General features: G+C 42.2%; 1 protein-coding gene across 13 annotated transcripts in view; it reads left to right on the top strand.

The window, feature by feature from the left end:
• The window catches only part of LOC147459432 (uncharacterized), a 131,256-nt gene that overhangs the window by 81,375 nt on the left and 28,513 nt on the right, over nucleotides 1-21,368 (top strand). For 4 of the 13 annotated variants that reach the window (XR_015187871.1, XM_086510709.1, XM_086510703.1 and 1 more), the window contains exons 2-11: nucleotides 31-290; nucleotides 3,681-3,727; nucleotides 3,950-4,025; nucleotides 8,849-8,932; nucleotides 9,121-9,225; nucleotides 9,323-9,436; nucleotides 10,739-10,795; nucleotides 12,572-12,697; nucleotides 12,784-12,861; nucleotides 21,177-21,278. Coding sequence is in view for 8 of the 13 variants with exons in the window: in XM_086510709.1 (XP_086366835.1) it covers nucleotides 102-290; nucleotides 3,681-3,727; nucleotides 3,950-4,025; nucleotides 8,849-8,932; nucleotides 9,121-9,225; nucleotides 9,323-9,436; nucleotides 10,739-10,795; nucleotides 12,572-12,697; nucleotides 12,784-12,861; nucleotides 21,177-21,278 (978 nt within the window). In the remaining 5 variants the exon portion in view is untranslated. Of the gene's footprint in view, nucleotides 1-30; nucleotides 291-3,680; nucleotides 3,728-3,949; nucleotides 4,026-8,848; nucleotides 8,933-9,120; nucleotides 9,226-9,322; nucleotides 9,437-10,738; nucleotides 10,796-12,571; nucleotides 12,698-12,783; nucleotides 12,862-21,176; nucleotides 21,289-21,368 lie in introns of those variants that run through there. The other 9 variants (XR_015187872.1, XR_015187874.1, XR_015187873.1 and 6 more) reach the window with 6 other exon arrangements.

The following is a 21,368-nucleotide window of genomic DNA, read 5'->3' on the forward strand; positions in this document are numbered from 1 at the left end:
AATTACTTAATCGAGATGTTTTTATGACAGGAAGCAACCACATTTAAATAGTTTGAAAGTCAGAGGAGAACTTGTACCCGCAATTATTTTGAGTATACCCTATGGCAAATGATCCTGGTGATAGCAGTAAGAAAGAATCCTCTAAACCATCAGCATCTACCGGTGGAAAGACTAATATCAAGCCAGCAACTGCCACCCCTACTTCTATTGATAGTACCATCAAGTCAGCTCCCAAAGATGGCGGAGAGCCTATTGATGGTAGTGGACCTCAGCCAGTGGACATTCATGAGGTATTCCTGTGGTTGAAACTGGCTATTATTATTGGTCTTATGTCATTCTTTATTTTCTGTTATACACAGTCATAATATTCCTGTGCATTTTCTGTGGCTGGTATGACCTGAGTTTTGTGTGCATCTTAAAAAGATTGAACTACAATTTGCTGAATCAATTTTCTATTATAGATGGAGCTTTGGAACTCTACAGAAAAGTGTTCTGGTGCAACAGATTCTTTCTAGATGATGATTAGATGGAGCTATCTGTTTCTAGTAAAAGCACACATTTATACAAGTAAAGTTTTTGATGATTTTCAACCGTTGACAACTTGACTTTCTTATGTCTCAATGACATAAATCTGGCTTCTCTTTACATGGTCTTTACCTTGACAAGGTTTGTGCTGCTAGCTACTTTGTCACTCATTAGAGTGCTAGAGTTGGATAGACCGGGTCACATTTGCTCTATCCTCTGCTGGCAAAGACCTAGCCATAACTAGGCTTCTATGATTCTGATTATTATTGTGCATATGCTGTCTATTTGTTACAAGGTCTGTTTTGAGAGTTAGAGCAATGGCCAGGAGATATGCCAAGCAGAATGATTGTGCTAGATAGAACTGTCTGATTGTAACTTTTCAAGTGAAGCATATTGGTGTAAGTCTCTATAATACTTATTCGATAAAGCAATTGGATGAGACACAGCAAACAGAAGCAGGACAAGAAGTATTATTAAGAAACATTCCCATTTTCTCATTTTACCATGCAGCTTGCCGAGTACTTACAAAGCTCTTTACCTCTTCATGCTCCATGCTTACAAATGTATCAATTTATCAAGCGTTGCGGTTTTGATCATTGGTTTTTGTTTTGTATGATTTCTCTGTGCATCTCTTTGCACTTTACTCCATTGTTCCTGTTGAAGCTTTGATGTGTGGCTAGGTATTTTTAGGACAGGCCTAGCAATTGGTGTAAGCATGTCTCCTTGATAGTTTTTCAGCAAAGACGCAGCAAGATTTCAAGCCCCATTTACAAAAGCAATTTGTCCTTTCTCCTGGGATGTCACAAGGTATGGACTGGTTGTCTCAAAAATAAGCATGAGGATCTGTCCACCTTTGTAGACAATTATTGGGCCATGCTTCTTAAGGTTACCACTTTTCTCTCCCTTAGTGAGGAGAGGAGAAAAGCTAAGGCTTGCCTTCAATCAATCATTCAAAAGAGTCTCAAGTTGTATCCAACCTCCACTTCACTAGTGGTACCTACTCTTGGAGGCTATGATGTATTTTTGAGTCTGCCACTTGAGGGGTTCACCTAAAGGAAATCATCTATCTCACATGTGTTCAAAGGGCTTAAAAAATACCCCAATGCTTAAATGCTAAGAGGTAATACAATGATCCCTTTCACCCTTCATTCCTCTCGCATCGGGAGCGCAAATCAGCCCTGGATTTACCCCTTGGTGGCCATCTGCAACCCCGCATTGAGAAGGATCCAAAGGTGCATCAAATAAGCCTTGGAGGTGCTTCATTTGGAAGAGTTACTGTGGCGACATTTCCTCATCAAGTTTACTTTTGAGGTATTGCATGTGTGTACATTCCATTTACACAATCAAAAGCATTGACAGAGAAGAGACACAACATCGACAAAGAAGAGACATTACTTGCTAGACAAGGGACATCACTTGACAGAGCGGTCCAGCTAGGACGAGCTAGACGCCCCAGGCTACGAGGATCCTCACATCACCGGAGATGCGTACATAGGCGGATCAATATCATCATTGATTGACATTGAGCATGACTTGTCAGGCTTCTCAACATGGATACCCTACAATAGAGTGATCTCTTGAGATGAGCTGTTGTACACCCTGAGCCTCTACCCCCTATCCCCCCACTCTTCCCGTATATTGATGTATATGATAGCCTCTAGCTCTCATCTCCCCTACCTTGTTCACCATGTCTACTCTCTTACCTCTCCCACCTACCCATCAATGTATGAGAGACCTAGATTTTATAATTTTTATTTTTATTTTTTATTTTTGTAGCTTTCCAGAGAGAGCATCAGATTCTATTGGGATGTCTCATAGGTCATTTGGCCTTTTGAAGACAATTAATGTAACATTTCATTTCTCCTTCTCTATCTCGATTGGCTTCAATACTAAGTGATAAAGTCTATTTATCTGAGTGTAGTTGATATTATTGTGAGGTCCTGTTTGTGACAATGATCTCTCCTTGCTCTTGCATTGTGGAAAAGGTTGCTGCTGCCCCATCACCCTCTCCATCATTCTTTCGGGTGCTACTCCCAAATTTTGAACCCGTGCTCCTCACATGAATTCCTCATACCCTCAAATCTACTTGATAAAGTGATTTAGCCAACCCTCCAAGTAGAGAATGGGCTGCCTCTATTGGTGGTGTCTTGTCAATGAAAGCTGACTATAATGAAGACCAACAATAAAAACAGAACTTCCTCATAGGTTTTCTACATACCACCCACATGCCACCTCATCCATCGAATTTGTTTCCATGGGAGCTCACCTGATGTCTAAGTTAAAGAAACTGCAACAAATCGCACTGAGAATACTGGGCTAGTTACTGAGAATCAGTGGTACATTTATTGAAATTCAAAGCAGAAAACTTTTAAACTCAAATAGAATCACAAAATAGAGACATGCAACTTGATGGAGACATGCAAATAAAGAAAGAAAGTGCCAAAGATCCTTCAGCTGAAGGAAAAAAGGTTAAATCTTCTGCTTCCATAGCTGAAGAGGTTTTATGTACTTTTAGAGAGAAAGGAGTAAGACAAAAGTTGGGATTGAGGGCTTGCCTGAGAGCTGGCATAAAACTGAGATTCATGAATATAAAGCATACTTCCATTCCACATATGGGCCATTAGAGCGATAGAAGGTCTTCAATGCTCACATCTAAATCACAGCTTGGGACTGTCCTTTTCTCTCCCCCACTTGTTTGGTTATACCTTTTGGCATTACGCTTCTGTTGCAATGCGTCTTTTTGGACTTCAACATGAGTCTGTGCTCTTGTAGTTCTCTTGATATATCTTCTTTCGCGGGGAAAAAGCTGGTAGCGTGCACCTCCATGGTGACTTTTTTTACACCCTGGTTGACTTTTGTATTTTGATGATCAGTGTTAGTTTGGTCTACGTATGTAATTTGTTTCTTTGAACAGAGGAGAAAGAAAGAGCCTGGTCCCCTATTGTAGTGCCATATGGCTGCTGACAGTTGTGTGTTTGCACATTTTGAGCTAAGTTCTTATAACATAATGTGGGGGCATATTTCAGCATGTAGTAAATTTTTCTAGAACAAACCTTTGTTTGGTCAGTATCACTGTTCTTTTGTTGAAAGAGTTCTTGAAGACATTTAGCAGTCAGATTTCTAGAATATAACTCTGAAATGCTTGGCTTTAACAGCTTCAAGCCAAGATTGAAGCACAAGATCTAGAGATTATTAAATTAATGTAAGATATCCTTCTCATATTGATTAAACATCATAAGAGTGGCTCTAGATTTCAGATCAAATGCCTATTGAATATAGAAGAGTTGGTCTTTTACAAATGCTTTATTGCTGAAGTGAAATTGTTCTTATAGTTGAAGATGGTTAAATTGTTTAATTCAGATTAAAATTTTTATTGCTGGTAATTTTATAAATTTTCTAATTAAATTCTTAAATTTTTTGACAGGAAGATGCTACAAATGTATGTAGGGAACGAAGGGCAGAACATACGAGAAGCTAAGATCCTAGAGCTTTCAAAAAGGGCAAGATCTTTTGTTTCTTTATCCCTCACTCTTTGATATCCTCACACTGCTCCTTGTCTTTTAAAGACATTTTCTTTAGCTACTAAATAACTCAATTCTGAAGTAAAATTGAATTTTTTTTCTATTTCTTTTCTTCGTGGGTACCATTGTACTTGGTATAAAATTTGAGTCCCTTTTCTTACACTTTCAAATGTTATGGAAGACGGCTGCAAGCTAGGCTAACCCCTATAGTCAAATTTTGGCTACTTTCCAAGCATGGGGCATAGTCTCCTCTTGTTGTGTTGCGTGCTACAAAGGTTTTGGCACAAATTCTCGTCTTGAATCTTTGCTCTTGCTTGCACTCTTTTTTTTATGATGTTTTGTATATTTTAATTACCTTTGATAGCTTGACTTGGGTTGAAGTGACTCAACAAAGATGATTATAATAGGCACTTTATGATTAAAAATTCCGTTTGCTTCATTTAAAGAGGCCAAATTGGAGGCCTCTGTTCCTTGAGGGGTTGAAGCCCCTAGGGTAGGTATCTAGACCCCAAAAAATGCTATTGGCGTAGTTGACTACATCCTTACTACTTTATAGCTTGATGTGTGAACTAGCGAAGAGGGACTAGCCCTATTCCTGGAATGAGGAACATGCAAATTTGATGCAATTAATGATATGAACTAGTGAAGAGGGACTAGTCCTATCCTGGAATGAGGAACATGCAAATTTGATGCAATTAACATACATCAAAGATCAATCAAGACCATGTATTTTGACGTGATCATGGGCATTATATAAAAAATTGTTGGCAATGAACCCATTATGTATATTGACGTAACGATGGACATTGCTTAAGGATTGTTTGCAATGAATCCATTATGTAGACTGTGTTATGTGATGTGTATATCATACATTATCCATGGCATGAGCATAACACAATGCTCTATTGCAATCTATGTCAGTTTGTGTCTTGCCTTATGATCTCTTTGTGTAGTCTTGTGGAGGTAGCCTTCTGTCTCATGCCACTTTTACACACACGGATGTGAAATTGACAATTTTACACCCTTGTGAATAAGTGAAACGCAAGATGTAAGCAGGTAAAGGTATCTTTTTGTACGTGTCAATTTTACACATAATGGTGTGAGGAATCAATTGAGGTCTCCTTAAGCACTCTTTAACATTTTTTTCAAGCTTTCACGTACAAACTGGAGTTTTGGGCTTAAAGCTACGGCTAGTTCTCTGTGTTGTTGTCTTTATGACAGCTTCGTGTGTGGTGTATGTATGAATTGAGAGAGACATTGCAATTGTGGTTTTACGTTGAATTGTGAAAGAGAAACCCTTGTTGTGGGATGCATTGGTCAGCATGTGTTGTAAAGTCTTCCAAAACAGGGTCTTTTCTTTAAACTATGGTCCTTTGGGTAGGTGTGGACTTGTAAATTCTCAAAGGATTGTGGCTGTTTGGTAGTGTGGTTCCTTGAGAAGAGCTGAGGACTGTTTGTGGTGTTCAGTTTGAAAGTTTGATGTTCTTGGGTGACATAGCTATGAAAAGTATTGCTCTAGCGCAAGAAAGTCCCTTTCTTAGTTCTTCGGCTGCTCCTATTCTATTTGCTCGTAAGAAAGACTACTGATCCTGGTTATGTGTGGATCACACGGTTCTCCCTTTGTCGGTTCTTTTGCTGCATCTATTGTATTGCTCATCAAAAAGACTGCTCATCTTGGTTATGTGTGGATCACACGGTTCTCAAAGCCTCACATTGATGATAGCTTGGAGCATTTCATTGCTACTTTATTGGGCTAAGGAATTCTCAAAGATCTAGTTGAAGAGTGGAAACGACCAGATACAAATCACAAAGTGAGATTGTCTCTATACCCTCTTAGGCAAGTCAGCAATGAGAACAATATCATGAGCATAAAGCAACAAGGGTATCCAAGTGCCTGATAATTGTGCACCTCTATCACCCTCTCTATCAGTATAGTCTGATACCTAATCAAACTGAAAAGAGTAGGAGAGATTGGACATCCCTGCTTTTCTCCAATTGTGGAGTGAACAATCTTTGATAACCCCCCTGGCGTGCACACTCTACCTGCTACCGTCTTAAAAAGTGCCACGATACCCCATGTAATCTCACTTGGATACCCAAATCATACAATCTATGCATCAATCTTGCTCTGGGTACAGTATCAAAAGCTATGCAGAAACCCACAATGCGTCAATAGATACGGTGTCCATGTGCTCGGCCCTCCTCAATGATAACCAAGGTGTAAGTATATGATCAAGCGTAGAGAATCCTTTCTTGAATCCAGCTTGTCTGTGTGCCCAACAACTCAGCTTGTGCTCAATCACAAAAGTGAAAAGCTTGGCCAATGGGTGGCCTTTCATGATGGTATGATAGTTAGTGGGGAGCATAGGATCCCCGGCCTTTAATATTAGCACAATAGTGTTAGTGCTCGAGCTCTTAGGAAAGCCTTTGCATATGGCTTTGTTAAACATGTGTGCCAACAAAGTTGCCAGAGTATCTCGGGCGTGACACAAGTGCTAAGTAAGTAGACCATCGCGTTCATGTGATCTGCTTGTCTGTAGTCTATCAATGGCATTGCATATCATACTGTCTGTGAAGGTGGAACTTTGAGGTCGAGACGTCAGTGGCATTGATAGGTGAAGCTGAGCTAATATTGTATAAAGACTAGTTGAATATTGTTTCCATGTATCCGCAGAAGTAATGGGTGTGGGTGCTCACTGCTCTTGAAATAGTCTCCATGCCTCTCGGGAATCCTAACTCAAGAATAGGTGGTACAACTCCTCAACCCGAGCTAAATACACTCTCTTCTTTTGCCTCACAAGGTGTCGAAAGGCAATTTGTGGTGTGGTGTCCCCAACGTTACCTCTCTCTGTAATCTGGCTCTAGTCTCTTGACGCTTCATCATCATACCATCTATTTTGTGGCATAATGTGACTACCATGTCTTGCTATACCACAAGAATGGGGAAAAGTTGTAGCTACCGCTGCATGAATGGCGTGTGTAAGGTGGTGTGTAAGCTCTATCAAAGGTGCATGGGGATCCACATTTGCTAGCAATCTAAAGATCATAAAAGTATAGACATGATCGATCTCTCTAGAGAACTCGTATCTAGGACAAAGACGTCTCTGCTGGCTATCTATGGGCTGTGTAGTATAGTCAATCTAGCATGAAAGATAGATATGGATGAACTGCAGCAACTCCAATTGGTCTTGCCGAAATGGATAGCTCTTGAATACGTGGTATAAGAGCAAGTGGAGCGAGTACATAATCCACTATGCTGGCACCATGTCGATGTGGGTAACATGTAAGTCCTCCCGATGATATGCCATTAAGCTATGCCATTGAGTATGGCTAACACATGCGCAGATCCCATCTCTAGGAGGTATATACCATACTTTGTGCATCTACATATATCATTGGAAACGCTCTCAATGCTAAGATCTGCATGGTCATACTCATGAAAATCCTCCGCTGATGTATCAAAAAAGACAACATGACAAGAAGCTGTTTTTGCATTAAACTCCCCAACCAACATCTCTCTCCATTCTAGAGTTTTCCATAATATCATCATCCATGATCACATACAGTGATTACCCATTTGGGCTAGCATATTTAGAGGTAGAAGGCGCAAAATAGCATGCGGCAATGTAAAGAAGACAATTGTTCTCTGTCTGAATTCCAATCCGCGTATAGCGAGCATGCTCCTCCCTTCGTGCTATCTGTATAGTAGGATGTAACTTCTCACTGTAAAGCATGGCAACTCCTCCTGACCTTCTACTAGTATTCCCACGAGCATCTTCCTTGCCAACAATTTGTATCTATATGAGATTGTGGGCAAGTTCCTTGGCTTACATTCACAAGTTTCCGAATATGGAACAATATCTCGTCTCCTCAAAAGCACCTACATCCGTGATCCATTACGAGTCCAAACTGCAAACCTTAGCATGGTCCCATAGGTCGTGCACCGTCATAAACTCCATCTTTCTGTAATGATCACTCTCCCATCTCTATACACAACCCATTTTCCACCTTTCTAGCCTCGAGAAGACGTGGTATGCATTCTTTTCGATGTGCTGCTTGAGCATGAGTGAGATTTTTCTCCAAAAATATTTTCTCACTCTTCAAGGCACGTCAATGTGAGAGAAAATCTCTCTTTTTCTCCAATTCAGCAAGCTTCATTAGAGGCGGACTATCTTTTTGATGCCTCCTTCCCTACCCTCCATGCATCTATCGGCAACTTTTCATTTGCCCCCAATTTTATAGATAAAGCCAATGCATCATCTTTTGGGCTGTAGTCCTCCTTCCGCCCCACAACTCGTACATTTGAAGTTTCAAACCTCCTCCTCCAATTCCTTTTTCACCACTTTTATCCATTTAGTGATTTCCTCAAGCTGTCTAAGGTTTCAATCCGATCTCTACATGTGACTTGAGAACACTTCTTGTAAATGTGGACCCACTGTCCCGTTAAAGTTGTCTCACTTGCATCAAGCTTACTCTTACATATCGCCCTTGAGATCTTCACTTTTCCATTGTCAATTTCTGTGATTCAAGAGTATCATCCAATTTCTTTTGCACCATAAATTCCATTACATTTTCCTCTACTCTCAAAATGACTTGCATTTGCCCTATGAATCCTGTGTACATCTCAACGCAAAATTCACCTAGGATTTCTTTTTGCAAGGCATCCCTCATCTGCACATACATATCATTCTTGCGAGCTTCGATAGCTACATTTTTATTTGTTCTTGTATTAGTTTTTGAGGCTCTTATCTTATTTATCTGTCATTTGTGGTCTCAGATTTTGTCTTTTGCAACTTCTGCAGAATCGTGACCTCAATCTAGCTTTAGAGAAGGAGCGAAGGTGTGCTTCTAGATGGAAGCACCAATATCACATAGCCCAGGAGGAGGTATAATGGTACAACTGCCATGTGTTTCAAATCTATACAGTACTTACCTTCAAAACTTAAAGTAACCCCAGCTGGTATTAGGTTCACTTTGTTTGCTTAAGATTGTGTGGAAAAGAATTTTCCTGGATAGCGTTTCTTCAGTTTGTTGTTTCAACAGTTTGATAGGGGAATTCTTTGAACTATTGTAGCTTGTAAAAAAGAAACAAGAGGAGGAAGCATCATTGAATACAGATGAAAGAAAAACAGATAAAGAGGTCAAAGAACTTCAGGAATGGAAGGAAAGATACAATCAGGTGAGCAAAAAACTCTGTATGGAGGATTAATCATGGAAACTAGACATACGTATCCAATAATTAGTATGATTATGTTACATAAAGTGTTACATTGCAGACAAATGTGAAGCTGCTTGAGGTTCAAGCTGCACGATCAATGCTGGTTGCTGAAGTGAGCAAGTTGCAACATGCTTTACATAGAGAAGTTGGAGATCACATACCTATTTCTAAGGTGCTGTGAAACTATTTGTTTGAGTACTATGACCTATCTTAATATTTCGGACAAGTTAACTGGTAGGATGGGTGAGGTTCCAACATGTATCTCAAGGAGGAGAGGTGGCTGCTACATCCTCCCTCTACTGTCTTCAGCATTGTTACGGCACTAGTCAGCATTAAGGTTTTTTTCTGCTTCTTGCTGGAAGGGAATTTTTTTCTCTATAATGCTTATTTTTGACAGTTATGAAACTGCTACCTAGCTCGAAGTCTTTCTGGTAGGATGGGGCATCTTATTTTAGCTTGTTCACAGTATACTATTTGAGTAGTCCAGGAATGACTTGAAAAACCCTGCATTGGAGAGTCGGACATTCTGTGGATATGGGAGCAGATTTTCTAGCCGTCAGCTAATCAAGTGTATCTACTAATGTGGATTTCAATGCTGAGCAGTTATCAAAACAGCTAGGAAAATAGTTTGTGAAATTTTCAACTAGGGAGATGAATTGCGAGCTTTGTATGAAGCTGTGTTATAGGACATAGACAAAGACTTATTCTATCTAGGAGCACCAAGGCTTCCATCAAAGGAAGGAATCTTGAATGAGCTATTCACAGGAGGATTAGAAGAAAAGGAGAAAATAATAGTAAATGCCTTTGGAGGGTCAAAATGACCTGTTAGGCCGACAAAGTTTGTCACTATATCTGTGGGTACAGAATGTGTAGGAAGCCAAATAGCTTATGGAGAGAGTTTCATGATGAATAGCGACATGGAGGGACCACCGATCTGATTATTGCAGGACAATACAGAGGAAGTCCTCCATACTGAAAAAGCTGGTTTACATGTTGTAAAATTACTGCAGGGCAGGTGCAGTGGATTTATACACCTCCAGCATCTTTTCTTTTGGCTGTAGAAACATAAGTTGCTCATAACTGGTTTGCCAGCCAGTGTGTTACTCTCTTCTCTTGCTTTTAGTCCACCACGCTACTATTCGTCTCTTTCTGTACTTCTCTCAGCTAATTTCAGGCCCTTTTGTGGGCATGGTCTGGTGGCTTCATATGTTAGCTTCACCATAATGATTTCTCGTCTTAACTCTTGAGGAGATTTTAGGGTCAAAATTTGAGCAGGACATGTGATTTTGCTGGTTTCTTTTTCTTTTGATTTTCGAGTTTCTGAGAGGGTCACTCTGTACTTCAAGATCATTTTCATTTTAAGCTTTAATACATCGGCTTTGCTTACTTCTTGTCTTGTTACATGTTACTGTTTTAAAGCACGCAAATGGTTCTTGTGACATCCATGTGTTGAGTGAAAGTCTGAATGTTGAAGGTTCTGGAAGAAGGTGGAGACTGGAAAGGGCGCAGCCAGCAGATATGCATATTGAAGGTCTGTAGCTGGAAGTTTACTACACTGTTTCAGTAAGCATGCTATGTTGGCAAAGTCAGCTAGGTTATTTGTTACAGTTTTGTTAGCATAGCAAGTGTCTTGCCTGTTGCTTGAAACTCATACACATAAGCATTGTTGATCCTATGAAATCATTCTATTCAGTCTCAGTTCAAGTCAGAATCATCAGCATGTGAAATACTCATGGAGTATATAGGGTGCTTTTGACGCGATGTTGGTATACTCACTGTTCCAAGGGTCATCAAACAAGCTTAGTTCCTTGTAACATATCACTAAACACTTACATGTTAAGAAAATCAAGGGCATAGATGGGATGCTAATCATTCTAAAGTAGGTCCAGAATTTTTTTTCATTTGGATTTAGAGAAGAGATACCTTTGTTGTTGTGATCTTGATTTTTGTTATATCATGCTGATTAGGGTTGCAGAGAAACACACAGCTTGGAGAAGACGAAGAAAGCTCAAGGCACACAATAGAGAGTGTGTTACTTAGTGTGCAATGGAAAGATAGATAGCCCTAGAGTGATGGGCATATATACAATGCTCGGGGGAAAATACCTCCTAAAGAGGGAAAAAATGCCTTGGCGGTCCTAGTGTGTTCACACACATCACTACCACACATGTATATGGTAACAAATCCCCCTTGGAGTGATGCGGTGAACGAGAGCTGGCACATGAGTAAAGGGAAGTGCCATGCCCTAAGGACATGATCAGTCCACAAAGGGGAGTAAGCCCAAAGCTTTGCGGAAAGCTTCAAGCTTCTCACGAGACAATGCCTTTGTGAAAAGATCTGCAAGGTTGTCCTGTGTTGGCATATAAGCCAAGTTGATCTCTCCTGCTGAGAGCCCTACACCATATTCCAGACGCCCTTTGACACAAGAACGTGTTGCATCATATAAGCCCACATAGGGTAATTGTCCCCATCCAACCTCTCCTCAGCAGCAAACATCTTGAAGACATTTGTGTTGTTGTTAGCCATGGTAAATGTTGCACCTGATGTGAAAACTGCGCGAAAACAAAAGAAACGGAGTAGGAACTACACGTGCTATATAGCACAAACCGTAGAAGATTGTAAGACACCTGTTATGCAGAAATCAGCATTGATAGAAATTCTGCACAAAATGACAAAATTGCATGTGCAGACCTGCTTGTAGTGGAAACGGAGGCCGAAATGAGCCCGAATCAGAAATCTGAGCAGACTAAGCTCTACGAGTTCTCCCAAAATATTTGTCGACCTGCGAACGCTCGCCAAACCTCACTGTAATCGGAGAAAGTGAGTGGGCGTGTGCTGGAGCAACTGGCGACTAAGCCTGGGAGGACGTAACATGCTCTAATACCAATTGTTGGAATTAGGGTTGCAGAGAAACACACACAGCTTGGAGAAGACGAAGGAAGATCAAGGCACACAATAGAGAGTGTGTTACTTAGTGTGCAATGGAAAGATAGATAGCCCTAGAGTGATCGGCGTATATACAATGCTCGGGGGAAAAAACCTCCTAAAGAGGGAAAAAATGCCCCGGCGGTGCTAGTGTGTTCACACACATCACTACCACATGTATATGGTAACACATGCTTAATGTATCTGCCCTTAACATGATTTTTGAGTGACTATTTTTCTATTGGAGACATTGAAGGAAGGCATAGCCTTTCACCATAAGCAAAGAGGCGGTTGAACTTGCATATTCTTTTCAAAGGAAGAACAAGATTGTAATGCTTTTTAGTTTCCAAAAGCCGTGTTCTTGACATAATTTCACTTCCAGGATAAACTTGCAGAACTGAAGTCCAAACTACGAGAGCAAACAGCTCATGTTAATGAACACAACCAAAACAACTACTTTGAGAGTGCTCAAAAGCAAGAATATGAGCAGATATCTGCAAAATTTTTGGTTTGCTTCTCTTCATGTTATTTTGATTTGTACGCTGACTGAAAAGTGTTCAATCCTTATATCTACTTTTCTTTAAATTTGTGAAGGCTTGTAGAGAAGAGTTGAAGAACACAAAGCAAAAGCTAACTGGAGTTTTAGCTCGAAGAAATGTTTTAGAGAATGAGGTATGCACTAAACTCAGAAGAGTTTTATTATCTGCAAGTAAAGCTTTTCTTAAATCCAACAATCATAAGTCAAGAGAAGAGACGGACTTCAACCGTGTTATGAATTTCTCAGTCAGTGGGCAATGGCATTTTTTGAGGAAGTACCAAACTTTTCTTCAAAGCCTCCCAGAACGTAGGAAAGTAATTGTATGTCAAACCATCCTCTCCAGAGATTTGCACTTGATCAAAGCATAAAGGCACCGGTCATTCCTACTTTGTCAGGGAACCATTAAAAAAGCTCAAATAATGTTTTTTATTCGCTTTGAGTTTTTTCCAAGCCGTTTGATCCTTTTTCCCAAGCATCCTATTTTAGGGCGGAGAATTGTCAAAATTAGTAGTAAAATGGCAAGAAAATGGTGGCATCTAGGCCAAAAGTATAAAAAATGCCAGTCGCTCAGGTGCCATGATTTTTAAGCTAGGAGGTTCTTGCTTAGCAAAATATCACCTTTTTCAGTGTTTTGAAAGAACAAATAGAGAGTTTCTTGCGGCTGATACTATGTAGTCAGCCTTCCTTCCTTCCTTGTTTAAAGGTTTCTTTCATCAATTTTGTGTAGGCTTATCCAATGAGAGCTGAAGGTGCTATAGTGTATTTGTGAAAGTTTTAAGGGAGGAAGTGAGGGTTTTATTTAGGACAAAGTGAAGCTGTCTTTGTGCAACCGGAATTATGTGGAAGAGAAGGGAAAGGAGAGTTGGAGTTTTGCATGGGTTGTGTTGTTGTGAAAGTTAAGGTCCTTCTTTGGGTTGAGAAAATGGTGTTTATTGGCTATCTCTTGTTTGGTTTGGTTGGCCTGTGGTTTAACTCACTCCACCATTCGATGGTGTTTTTTGAGTTATTTTGTTTGCTCGGTTGTTGTGTGGTTGAATTGCAAGGCTTGAAGTTTACAATTCACTTTGCAGGGGGTTTTGGGTTGGCGTGTGAGTGGAGTTTTCAGCCGGCAAGGAGGCTAAGCTATAGAGGTGCCCTATGTTTTGCTGTGCCCTATGTTTTGCTTTACTTTGTCAACAAAATATGTATAATGATGGCTAAATCTGGATATGGGAGGAGGAAAGCCCTCCTCCTGCCAATGGTTCGCTGCAGGACGAGTTTCTCTCTGAGCTGTCAGTATGTGACGTCCCAACCATGCTGTGTACTGAAAAAAGGGAGTCCCCAGGTGATTGGCCGGAGTAAAGGATCTCGCAAAAACCACTCCCTCAGGTCCCACTGCACTTGCACTAGGGACCAGTGTCCTGTCTCAAGAGCTGACGGGTCTGGGTCTATCACATAGCTCCTCCCATTGATGCCCACAACTCGGATACTCTGAAAGCAGCACTCGGCCACCTTTGGTGGTATCAGCAGTGACGCTATGAAGGCGGCCCTCTTTGTAAACCTCAAAGAACATGCAAAACCCGGCGTCTGAGCAAGCCCTAATTGTAATGAGTACCTCTAGTCGAGGGAAAGCCCCAATCCAGTAGGGAGCTGCAGGCTCACGAAGGGTGTGCCACTTTGCTGGTATAGCGTCTACAATACCCTCCTCATGTCTTGCAGCCGAAGGCTCTGAACCTTCTCAGGAAGTGCTGTAAAGTGCAGGCAGTCCCCAAACGTGCGTACCCTCTGCCATGAGCCCCCAAGAGACATGAGGTCGGTTACCAACTATGTGACCTTGTTGTGTATAGACCAAAGGGTTCCATGGAAGTGGCTGTTGCAAGCGTTCCTCAATGCATGTGGGCTAGTGCTGCTCAAGGCCACTCCGTAGCTGCTCCCAAGAACAAAGCAAGCTCAAAGCAAAAGGGTCCTCCTATCTCTTGCTTAGGCCCACTCACATCTCTGTGAAAATCTAGCGAGTGGAAGGGCTCCATGGGCAGCCGGTCTGTGGGACCTCAACAAGAATCTGGTGAAACAATAGCTCCTTCCAGGGCTCCTCCGATGGTAGGAGACCTCTGACAATGAGCTTCCGAAGGAGGGCTGTACTTTGCCATGCTGGGTTGATGATCTTCAATCCTCCCCGAGAGCAAGGTAAAGTAATGACCTTCCAGGACACTTTGGCCCGAGCAGACTTTATGTCTCGCATTGACCGCAAAAAGTTCCTAATCAACCTCTCCAACTGGCTGATGCAAGAACTCCAGAAAATCAAGCAAGATGTGATGTATCACATAGTAGCCAAAAGCACCTGGTTGGCCACTACAGCCTTGCCAGCAAGTGAAAGCCGTGAAGAAACCCAATGGAGCAGTTTCATCCTGATGGATAGGAGGAGAGGAGCACTTTGTTGGGTGATAGATTCAAACCAACCTGACAACCCAAGTATCGAATTGGTGTCCTTGGGGGGATCCACCTAAAGCCCTCTCGAAGCGACCAATTCGGCGTGGGAGCACGACCAACCCAGAAAACCACTGTCTTCCACCAATTAATCCATGCTCCTGACGCACAACAAAATACCTCAAGAGCTTGCTCACACCTATGCAAATTGACCTCGCGGTCCTCCATAAACATTCTTGAGTCATTAGCAAACTCAGCATCCAAAAGCTCTTCTCCTCGAATAGGTAACTGTAATCCATGCAAACCAAGTTTGTGAAGTCAAAATCTACTCATCGCCTCAACGTAGAAAAGGAACAGGAGGGGGGCAAGAGAGCATCCTTGTCGTACTGACCATGTGGGCATGAAATGTTTCCCTCTTCCCCCTGCCAGCAACACCTGACTGTGCACACACTTGTAGAGAGTTGACACCCCTTTAATCCACGCATCTGAAAAGCCCATCTGGTGTGTAGTGCCCCTGTGGAAGGCCAAGTTAACTTTGTCATAGGCCTGCTCAAACTTGAGAAGGAGCACCACAAGGTCCTCTCCTCGGAAAGAGCAAGAGTAGTCGCCTCCCAGAAGGTGAAAATGTTGTCGAGGATGCTACACTCCTTGACAAAACCCGTTTGTGTCTCATGTGATGCTCTCAAGTAGTAGCTAAATTCTCTAACTCAGAGTCTTCACTAGAATTTTGTAGGTTGAGTTGAGAATGGTGACGGGTTGCCATTGCCGAATCTCATCCAAAGAGCCTCCCTCTTGGGGGGTAAGATAAATCAAGCCCTCACTGATGCTATCCGGCATATCCCTACTGTGCAAAATGTGCTGGTATGCACTACAAAGGTCTCGACCAAGAAGCTCCCAATACTTCAAGAAGAAACTTGGAGTCAAACCATCCTCCCCTAGGAAACTTCCTCAGGGAAGTGCCTTGAGAGCTTCTTGGAGCTCCGTTGTTGCATTTGCTCAGTGACTAAGCAAGGCATGTGTGCCCACACTTACTCTCTGCATGCATCCTGACAGTCTGGCTGTGGCTTATAGCTGAGAGCAGCTCATGGTAAAAGTTAAAAACAATTGCACGCATATCCTCGGGCTGTGTGGCAACAATTCCTTCTGGTCTCCTCAAATGGCGAACACTTGAATGTGCATGACGAGGAACCATCATCTCAGAAAACTCATCAGTAACTTTGTCTTCCACTTGGGTCCACTGAGATGCCTGACAGGGCACACTCTTGGCGCCACTCCTCAATGGTAATCGGCTCCTATCGAGCTTGCTGCATCTTATCCTCCATCCATGGGCTACCTAGGTCATGCTCTTGAATTCGCTGTAAAGCAACAATGCCCCATTGGAGCCGCTTCTCCTCCTCTCGGGCGGTAACCAAGCAGGCTGCGGACTCTTGGAGGAGAAGTTAATGTTTTTTTCTTTTTTGGCACGCTAAAGACCTTAATGCACTATGGGTGATGAAGGTCGTTCAATTTTCATTGCTTGACAAGTGTCCTAAGAGGCCTTGAAAGTCTTGTGAATAGATAGACATGGTAGTGTTTTAAATGCTATTTTCCAAAGTTGTATTCACCTTTTTGGATTAAAAAGTGTATTCATAGGAGTTTGATCCCATGATATGAGGTATTGATATCTCCGCGACATAATTTTAGTTAGCATCAGTGTTTTCGGTTTTCAGTAGCTAGACACCGCAGGAGAAGTCCCGAACCTCGCAAATCTCACCTTCCCGCAGCAGATTCTCGCCGCACGGTCAAATCCAGAGTAGTTTACAGTTTCAGCCCGGAAAACGCAGATTTAAGCATCTGCGTTTTCAGCGCGTCGTTGCATTGTCGTCATCGCCATCGTCACCAACATAGAGTCAGAATTCAGCAGATAAAGATTTGCAGATTTCAGCCATTAGCGTTTTCAGATTTCAGCCCGTTTGTCGTCATCCTCATCGTTGTCGACATCGTCGGCAAGTCCAAGCATTGTAGCAATCTGTGCAATCAATAGTAGACCACTCTCGTCATAGAGAGTGGGGCCTTCGGAGGAGGGTTTGACAACATTCTGGTGTCGTATTCTTCTCTCTCTATCTCTCAGTCTCAGCACCTTCATTCACAGTGTTTATCCAGTTTGTTTGTGATCACTTGCACTCTCTCACTAAAAGAACGGAAGGCTCTCCCTTCCATAAGTAAAAGGAACCTTGAGCACAGTTCTGAGCACTCATCTTGAGCAAAGTTCAACTTTCACTTCCGCTGCACCTTACATTGGTATGAGAGCTTTGGCAATGTTCTGTATCACTCAAGGAAAGAACCACAAGACTTTTTTTGCTTGTTGCGGTCGCACGTAACCCAAGTCCACTTGGGCGTGTCGATTCCTAATCGTGTTTTGAAGAGTGACAGGAAACCCAAGAAAGGAGGGCTTGTCCAGCCTCCCCTTGTTTCTCTTTTCACTCATTGAGAGCGGACCGTGCATTTAGCGGCCGGCCAATCGACAAGAGATGGGAAAAAGCAACCTTGGTGTGAGCGCAAGGCCGCCAAGGGGTGCCGGTGCCCGCAGGGAAGAGTATAGCTCGGGTAAAGAGAAGATCCTTCTCTAACACAGATTGCAAGCTAAAGAAGAACCCCAAGAACTTGAAGACCCTCAAGAACCTCAAGAACCTAAGACCTTCATGATCCCCAAGAACCTCAAGAACCCAAGAACCAAGACCCACAAGAACCCAAGTTCCTCTTGAAATTAAGAACCCATGACTTCAGTGGATGGTCATCACCCGAAGCGGAATGGATACTTCGCATGAAGGTGGTGAGCATAGGAGTGTCGAAGAAGAGTTTTCTCCACCAGGAGGTTTTTTTGACCCTCCCCCTTTCCCATCTATGCCAAGGATTGCACTAACCCCTATGGAGGCTTTCGACAAGATGATGATGGACAGGAAGCTAGAAAGCGACGAAAGAATGACCGCCATAGAGCGTAAATACAAAGAAAGAATGGCAGCCATAGCACGTGAATGCGAAGAAAGAATGGCAATGATAGCGCGTGAGCACGAGCAAGCACGCTTGAAAGCCAAAGTAAGAAAAGCCAAATTGGATCGTGAGCGCGACAAAAGACAAGCAAAATTGGATCGCGAGAACGAAGAAAGACAAGCAGAAATTGATCGCGAGAACAAAGAAAGACAAACAAACTTTCATCATGAGAACAAAGCAAGACAAGAGATGAGTGACCAACACATGAAAGAGTTGTTGCGACTTTTTTCTATTGTGCAGGCGCAATATGAACAGAATCAGGAGAAGGAGACTCTCTCAGTTTTGTCTTCTCCAAAGCATGACACACATGATTTGCATGATAATGATAAGCATGATGATCTGCATGATCAAGATGTGATTATTCACGAGCATGATGATTTGCAGGAAGATGATGTGACTGTTCACAAGGATGATAGTTTAGTTGATGCTTTTTCTAGTGAAGCTAACCTCATTGCAGATTCGATCAATCACGAAGAACCGATCTTGGCTCTCGAGTCGAGGTCCAAAGAACCCCCACTGGAAGATTCGATCCATCACGAAGAACCGATCTTGGCTCTCGAGTCGAGCTCCAAAGAACCCCCACAGGAAGTATTCTGTGTTCGAATGATTAGTCAACACGCAATGTTCGAGTGTTTCATTCGTGATGCTTTCCTGTATTTTAATCACCGTCCTTATGTGATCCCTTTTCATAGGCATGCCATATTGCACGATGAACACGATTCACTCATGAATGAGCATGGATATATGCGGATTACTCATGAAAAGATGAGATGTTTGCATTCAAGGAATTCACATTCCATGTCTCTTTCTTGGCATGACTCAATATCAGAAAGAGCACAAGAAGGATTGAGCATCAAGCACAGGCATCTCCATTGTGATTTGCCACAGCTAATTGATTTAGGTCAGAAAGTCAAGATTCGACCCGATCGTTTGCGTGTGTTTGATGAACTCCGTCACTCCGTATGGCACTTTGTTCATCTGCATTGCATGCACAGTTTGTTAGAAAGAATAGTCGTTTTCTAGTCACTTTACATGGAATGGGTATGTTCATGTTTTTGTGTTGGAAGTGGTTTCAAGAATTTTCAGCCTCGGAGATTCGTGAAGAGGGTAGACGCATGACTATGGACGAAGTTGAAGCATTGAAGGAGCCACAGATGACTTTGTGTCGCTTTCGGCACGGCCCAAAGAAGCAAGCGTTGCAGACCTTTATGAAGTTCAAGTATCGCACGACCCACACATCAGAGTGGGCCGACGAAGAGTCCTTTCCAGGATTCATCCAGACGTTGTTGGCGATCTCTCTCGATGCTATACAGCTCGATACCAGTACCTCACTTTGAAAAGGAGGGGATGTCACTTGCACATCTAACCCTATGTGTACGTGGACAAGCTACTTTATGACAATGGTTCAGTTCAGTTAGCTTAGGAAGTGTTCTGACACTTTTGTGAGTCTGTTTGCAGATCGTGCACGTCCATGCACTTAGAGTAGATGCATATTGTCTGGTTGCACACAGCATGATCATCAGATTACCATCAAAACCCATCAGGAGCGTTTTTACAGTGGATAGACCTATTTTCTCTATTTTTGACATTTTTCACTTATTAATTTTAAGTGACTTTTGTTGGGAAGTGGGTAGGGCAAATTAGCCAAGCATGTATATAAAGAAACCTAGCGCTAGCACTTTCTGGCAGAAGAGGCAGTAGGAACATCTGTTCAACAGACACCTTCTCAGCAAGATCCCGCCCCCATCAGCAGACCTAGCGGTTCTGCAACTGCAAGCCTAGCGTTCTCATCCCCAGATCAGCCCTTGCGTTTTTGCATTGCAGAGCAGCCGGCAACAGCAAGAACACTGCAGATCAATCCTAGCGTTAGCAGATTTCCACTGCAAGACAACATTCAGCCCTAGCGTTTTTGCATCAGCATAACCATCCAGCGTTTTGCAGATTCTCCGCAATAGAACCTCAGTTAGCATCAGCATTTTCAGTTTTCAGCAGCTAGACACCGTAGGAGAAGTCTCGAACCTCGCAAATCTTCCCGCATCAGATCCTCGCCGCACGGTCAGATCCAACGTAGTTTGCAGTTTCAGCCCGGAAAACGCAGATTTCAGCATCTGCGTTTTCAGCGTGTCGTCGTTCCATCGTCGTCATCGCCATCGTCGCCGACATAGAGTCAGAATTCAGCAGATAAAGATTTGCAGATTTCAGCCATTAGCGTTTTCAGATTTCAGCCCGTCTCGTCGTCGTCGACATCGTCGGCAAGTCCAAGCATTGTAGAGATTTGTGCAATCAATAGTAGACTACTCTCGACATAGAGAGTGGGGCCTTCGGAGGAGGGTTTGACAACATTCTGGTGTCGTATTCTTCTCTCTCTATCTCTCAGTTTCAGCACCTTCATTCAAAGTGTTTATCCACTTTGTTTGTGATCACTTGCACTTTCTCATTAAAGGAACGAAAGGCTCTCCCTTCCGTAAGTAAAAGGAACCTTGAGCACATTTTGGAGCACTCATCTTGAGCAAAGTTCAACTTTCACTTCTGTTGCACCTTACAACTTATGCTTGTAAGATGTTTTGAAAGAATTTTTATTTTTTTGAGATTGGGGGGCCCTACCCATACAATTTTATATTAAAACACAACAAAAATTCCATGTGATTATGGACACGTATTTAAACTTACTCCCTCTCATCTCCCCTTAATTTAGTAGGCCTTCGTGCCTTCTCTCCTTGTTTTTTGAAGTAAAAAAGGACTCTTAATGTCTTGTCTACGTCTTAAACCCATACACGCAGTTTCATGATGTTTTTGTCTCATTTGTGAAAGTTGTGATGAAATTTGATATACTTCAGTGTGTGCCACTTTTGGGGCCAATTACAAGACTAGTGTAAAAATGTTCTAATGGAAAGTAAATGACTAGACTTTGTACATTCAAACAATGAAGCTAAGTAAGAAACATGCGGTTTAGCATAAAATTTGTTTCATATTTAGAGCATTCTGGAATCAATTCTCTTGATGTCCATTGCAGTTGAAGGTTGCAAAAGAAAAGATGTCTTTGCTCATAGGAAAAAGCGACAATGACGATAGATTAATAACTGCCTTGCGACTTGAGCTTGAAGCTCAAAGACAGGTATTTGAAGGTGTAAGATGGTATTACCTTCCCTAAGCTTGTTTTTTAAAATCAGCTAGCTGCGTGTCTACATGTGAGTTGCACGTGATA

This window comes from Adiantum capillus-veneris, chromosome 4, assembly GCF_014529385.1.
Source record: "Adiantum capillus-veneris isolate H3 chromosome 4, ASM1452938v2, whole genome shotgun sequence".
Taxonomy (NCBI): domain Eukaryota; kingdom Viridiplantae; phylum Streptophyta; class Polypodiopsida; order Polypodiales; family Pteridaceae; genus Adiantum; species Adiantum capillus-veneris.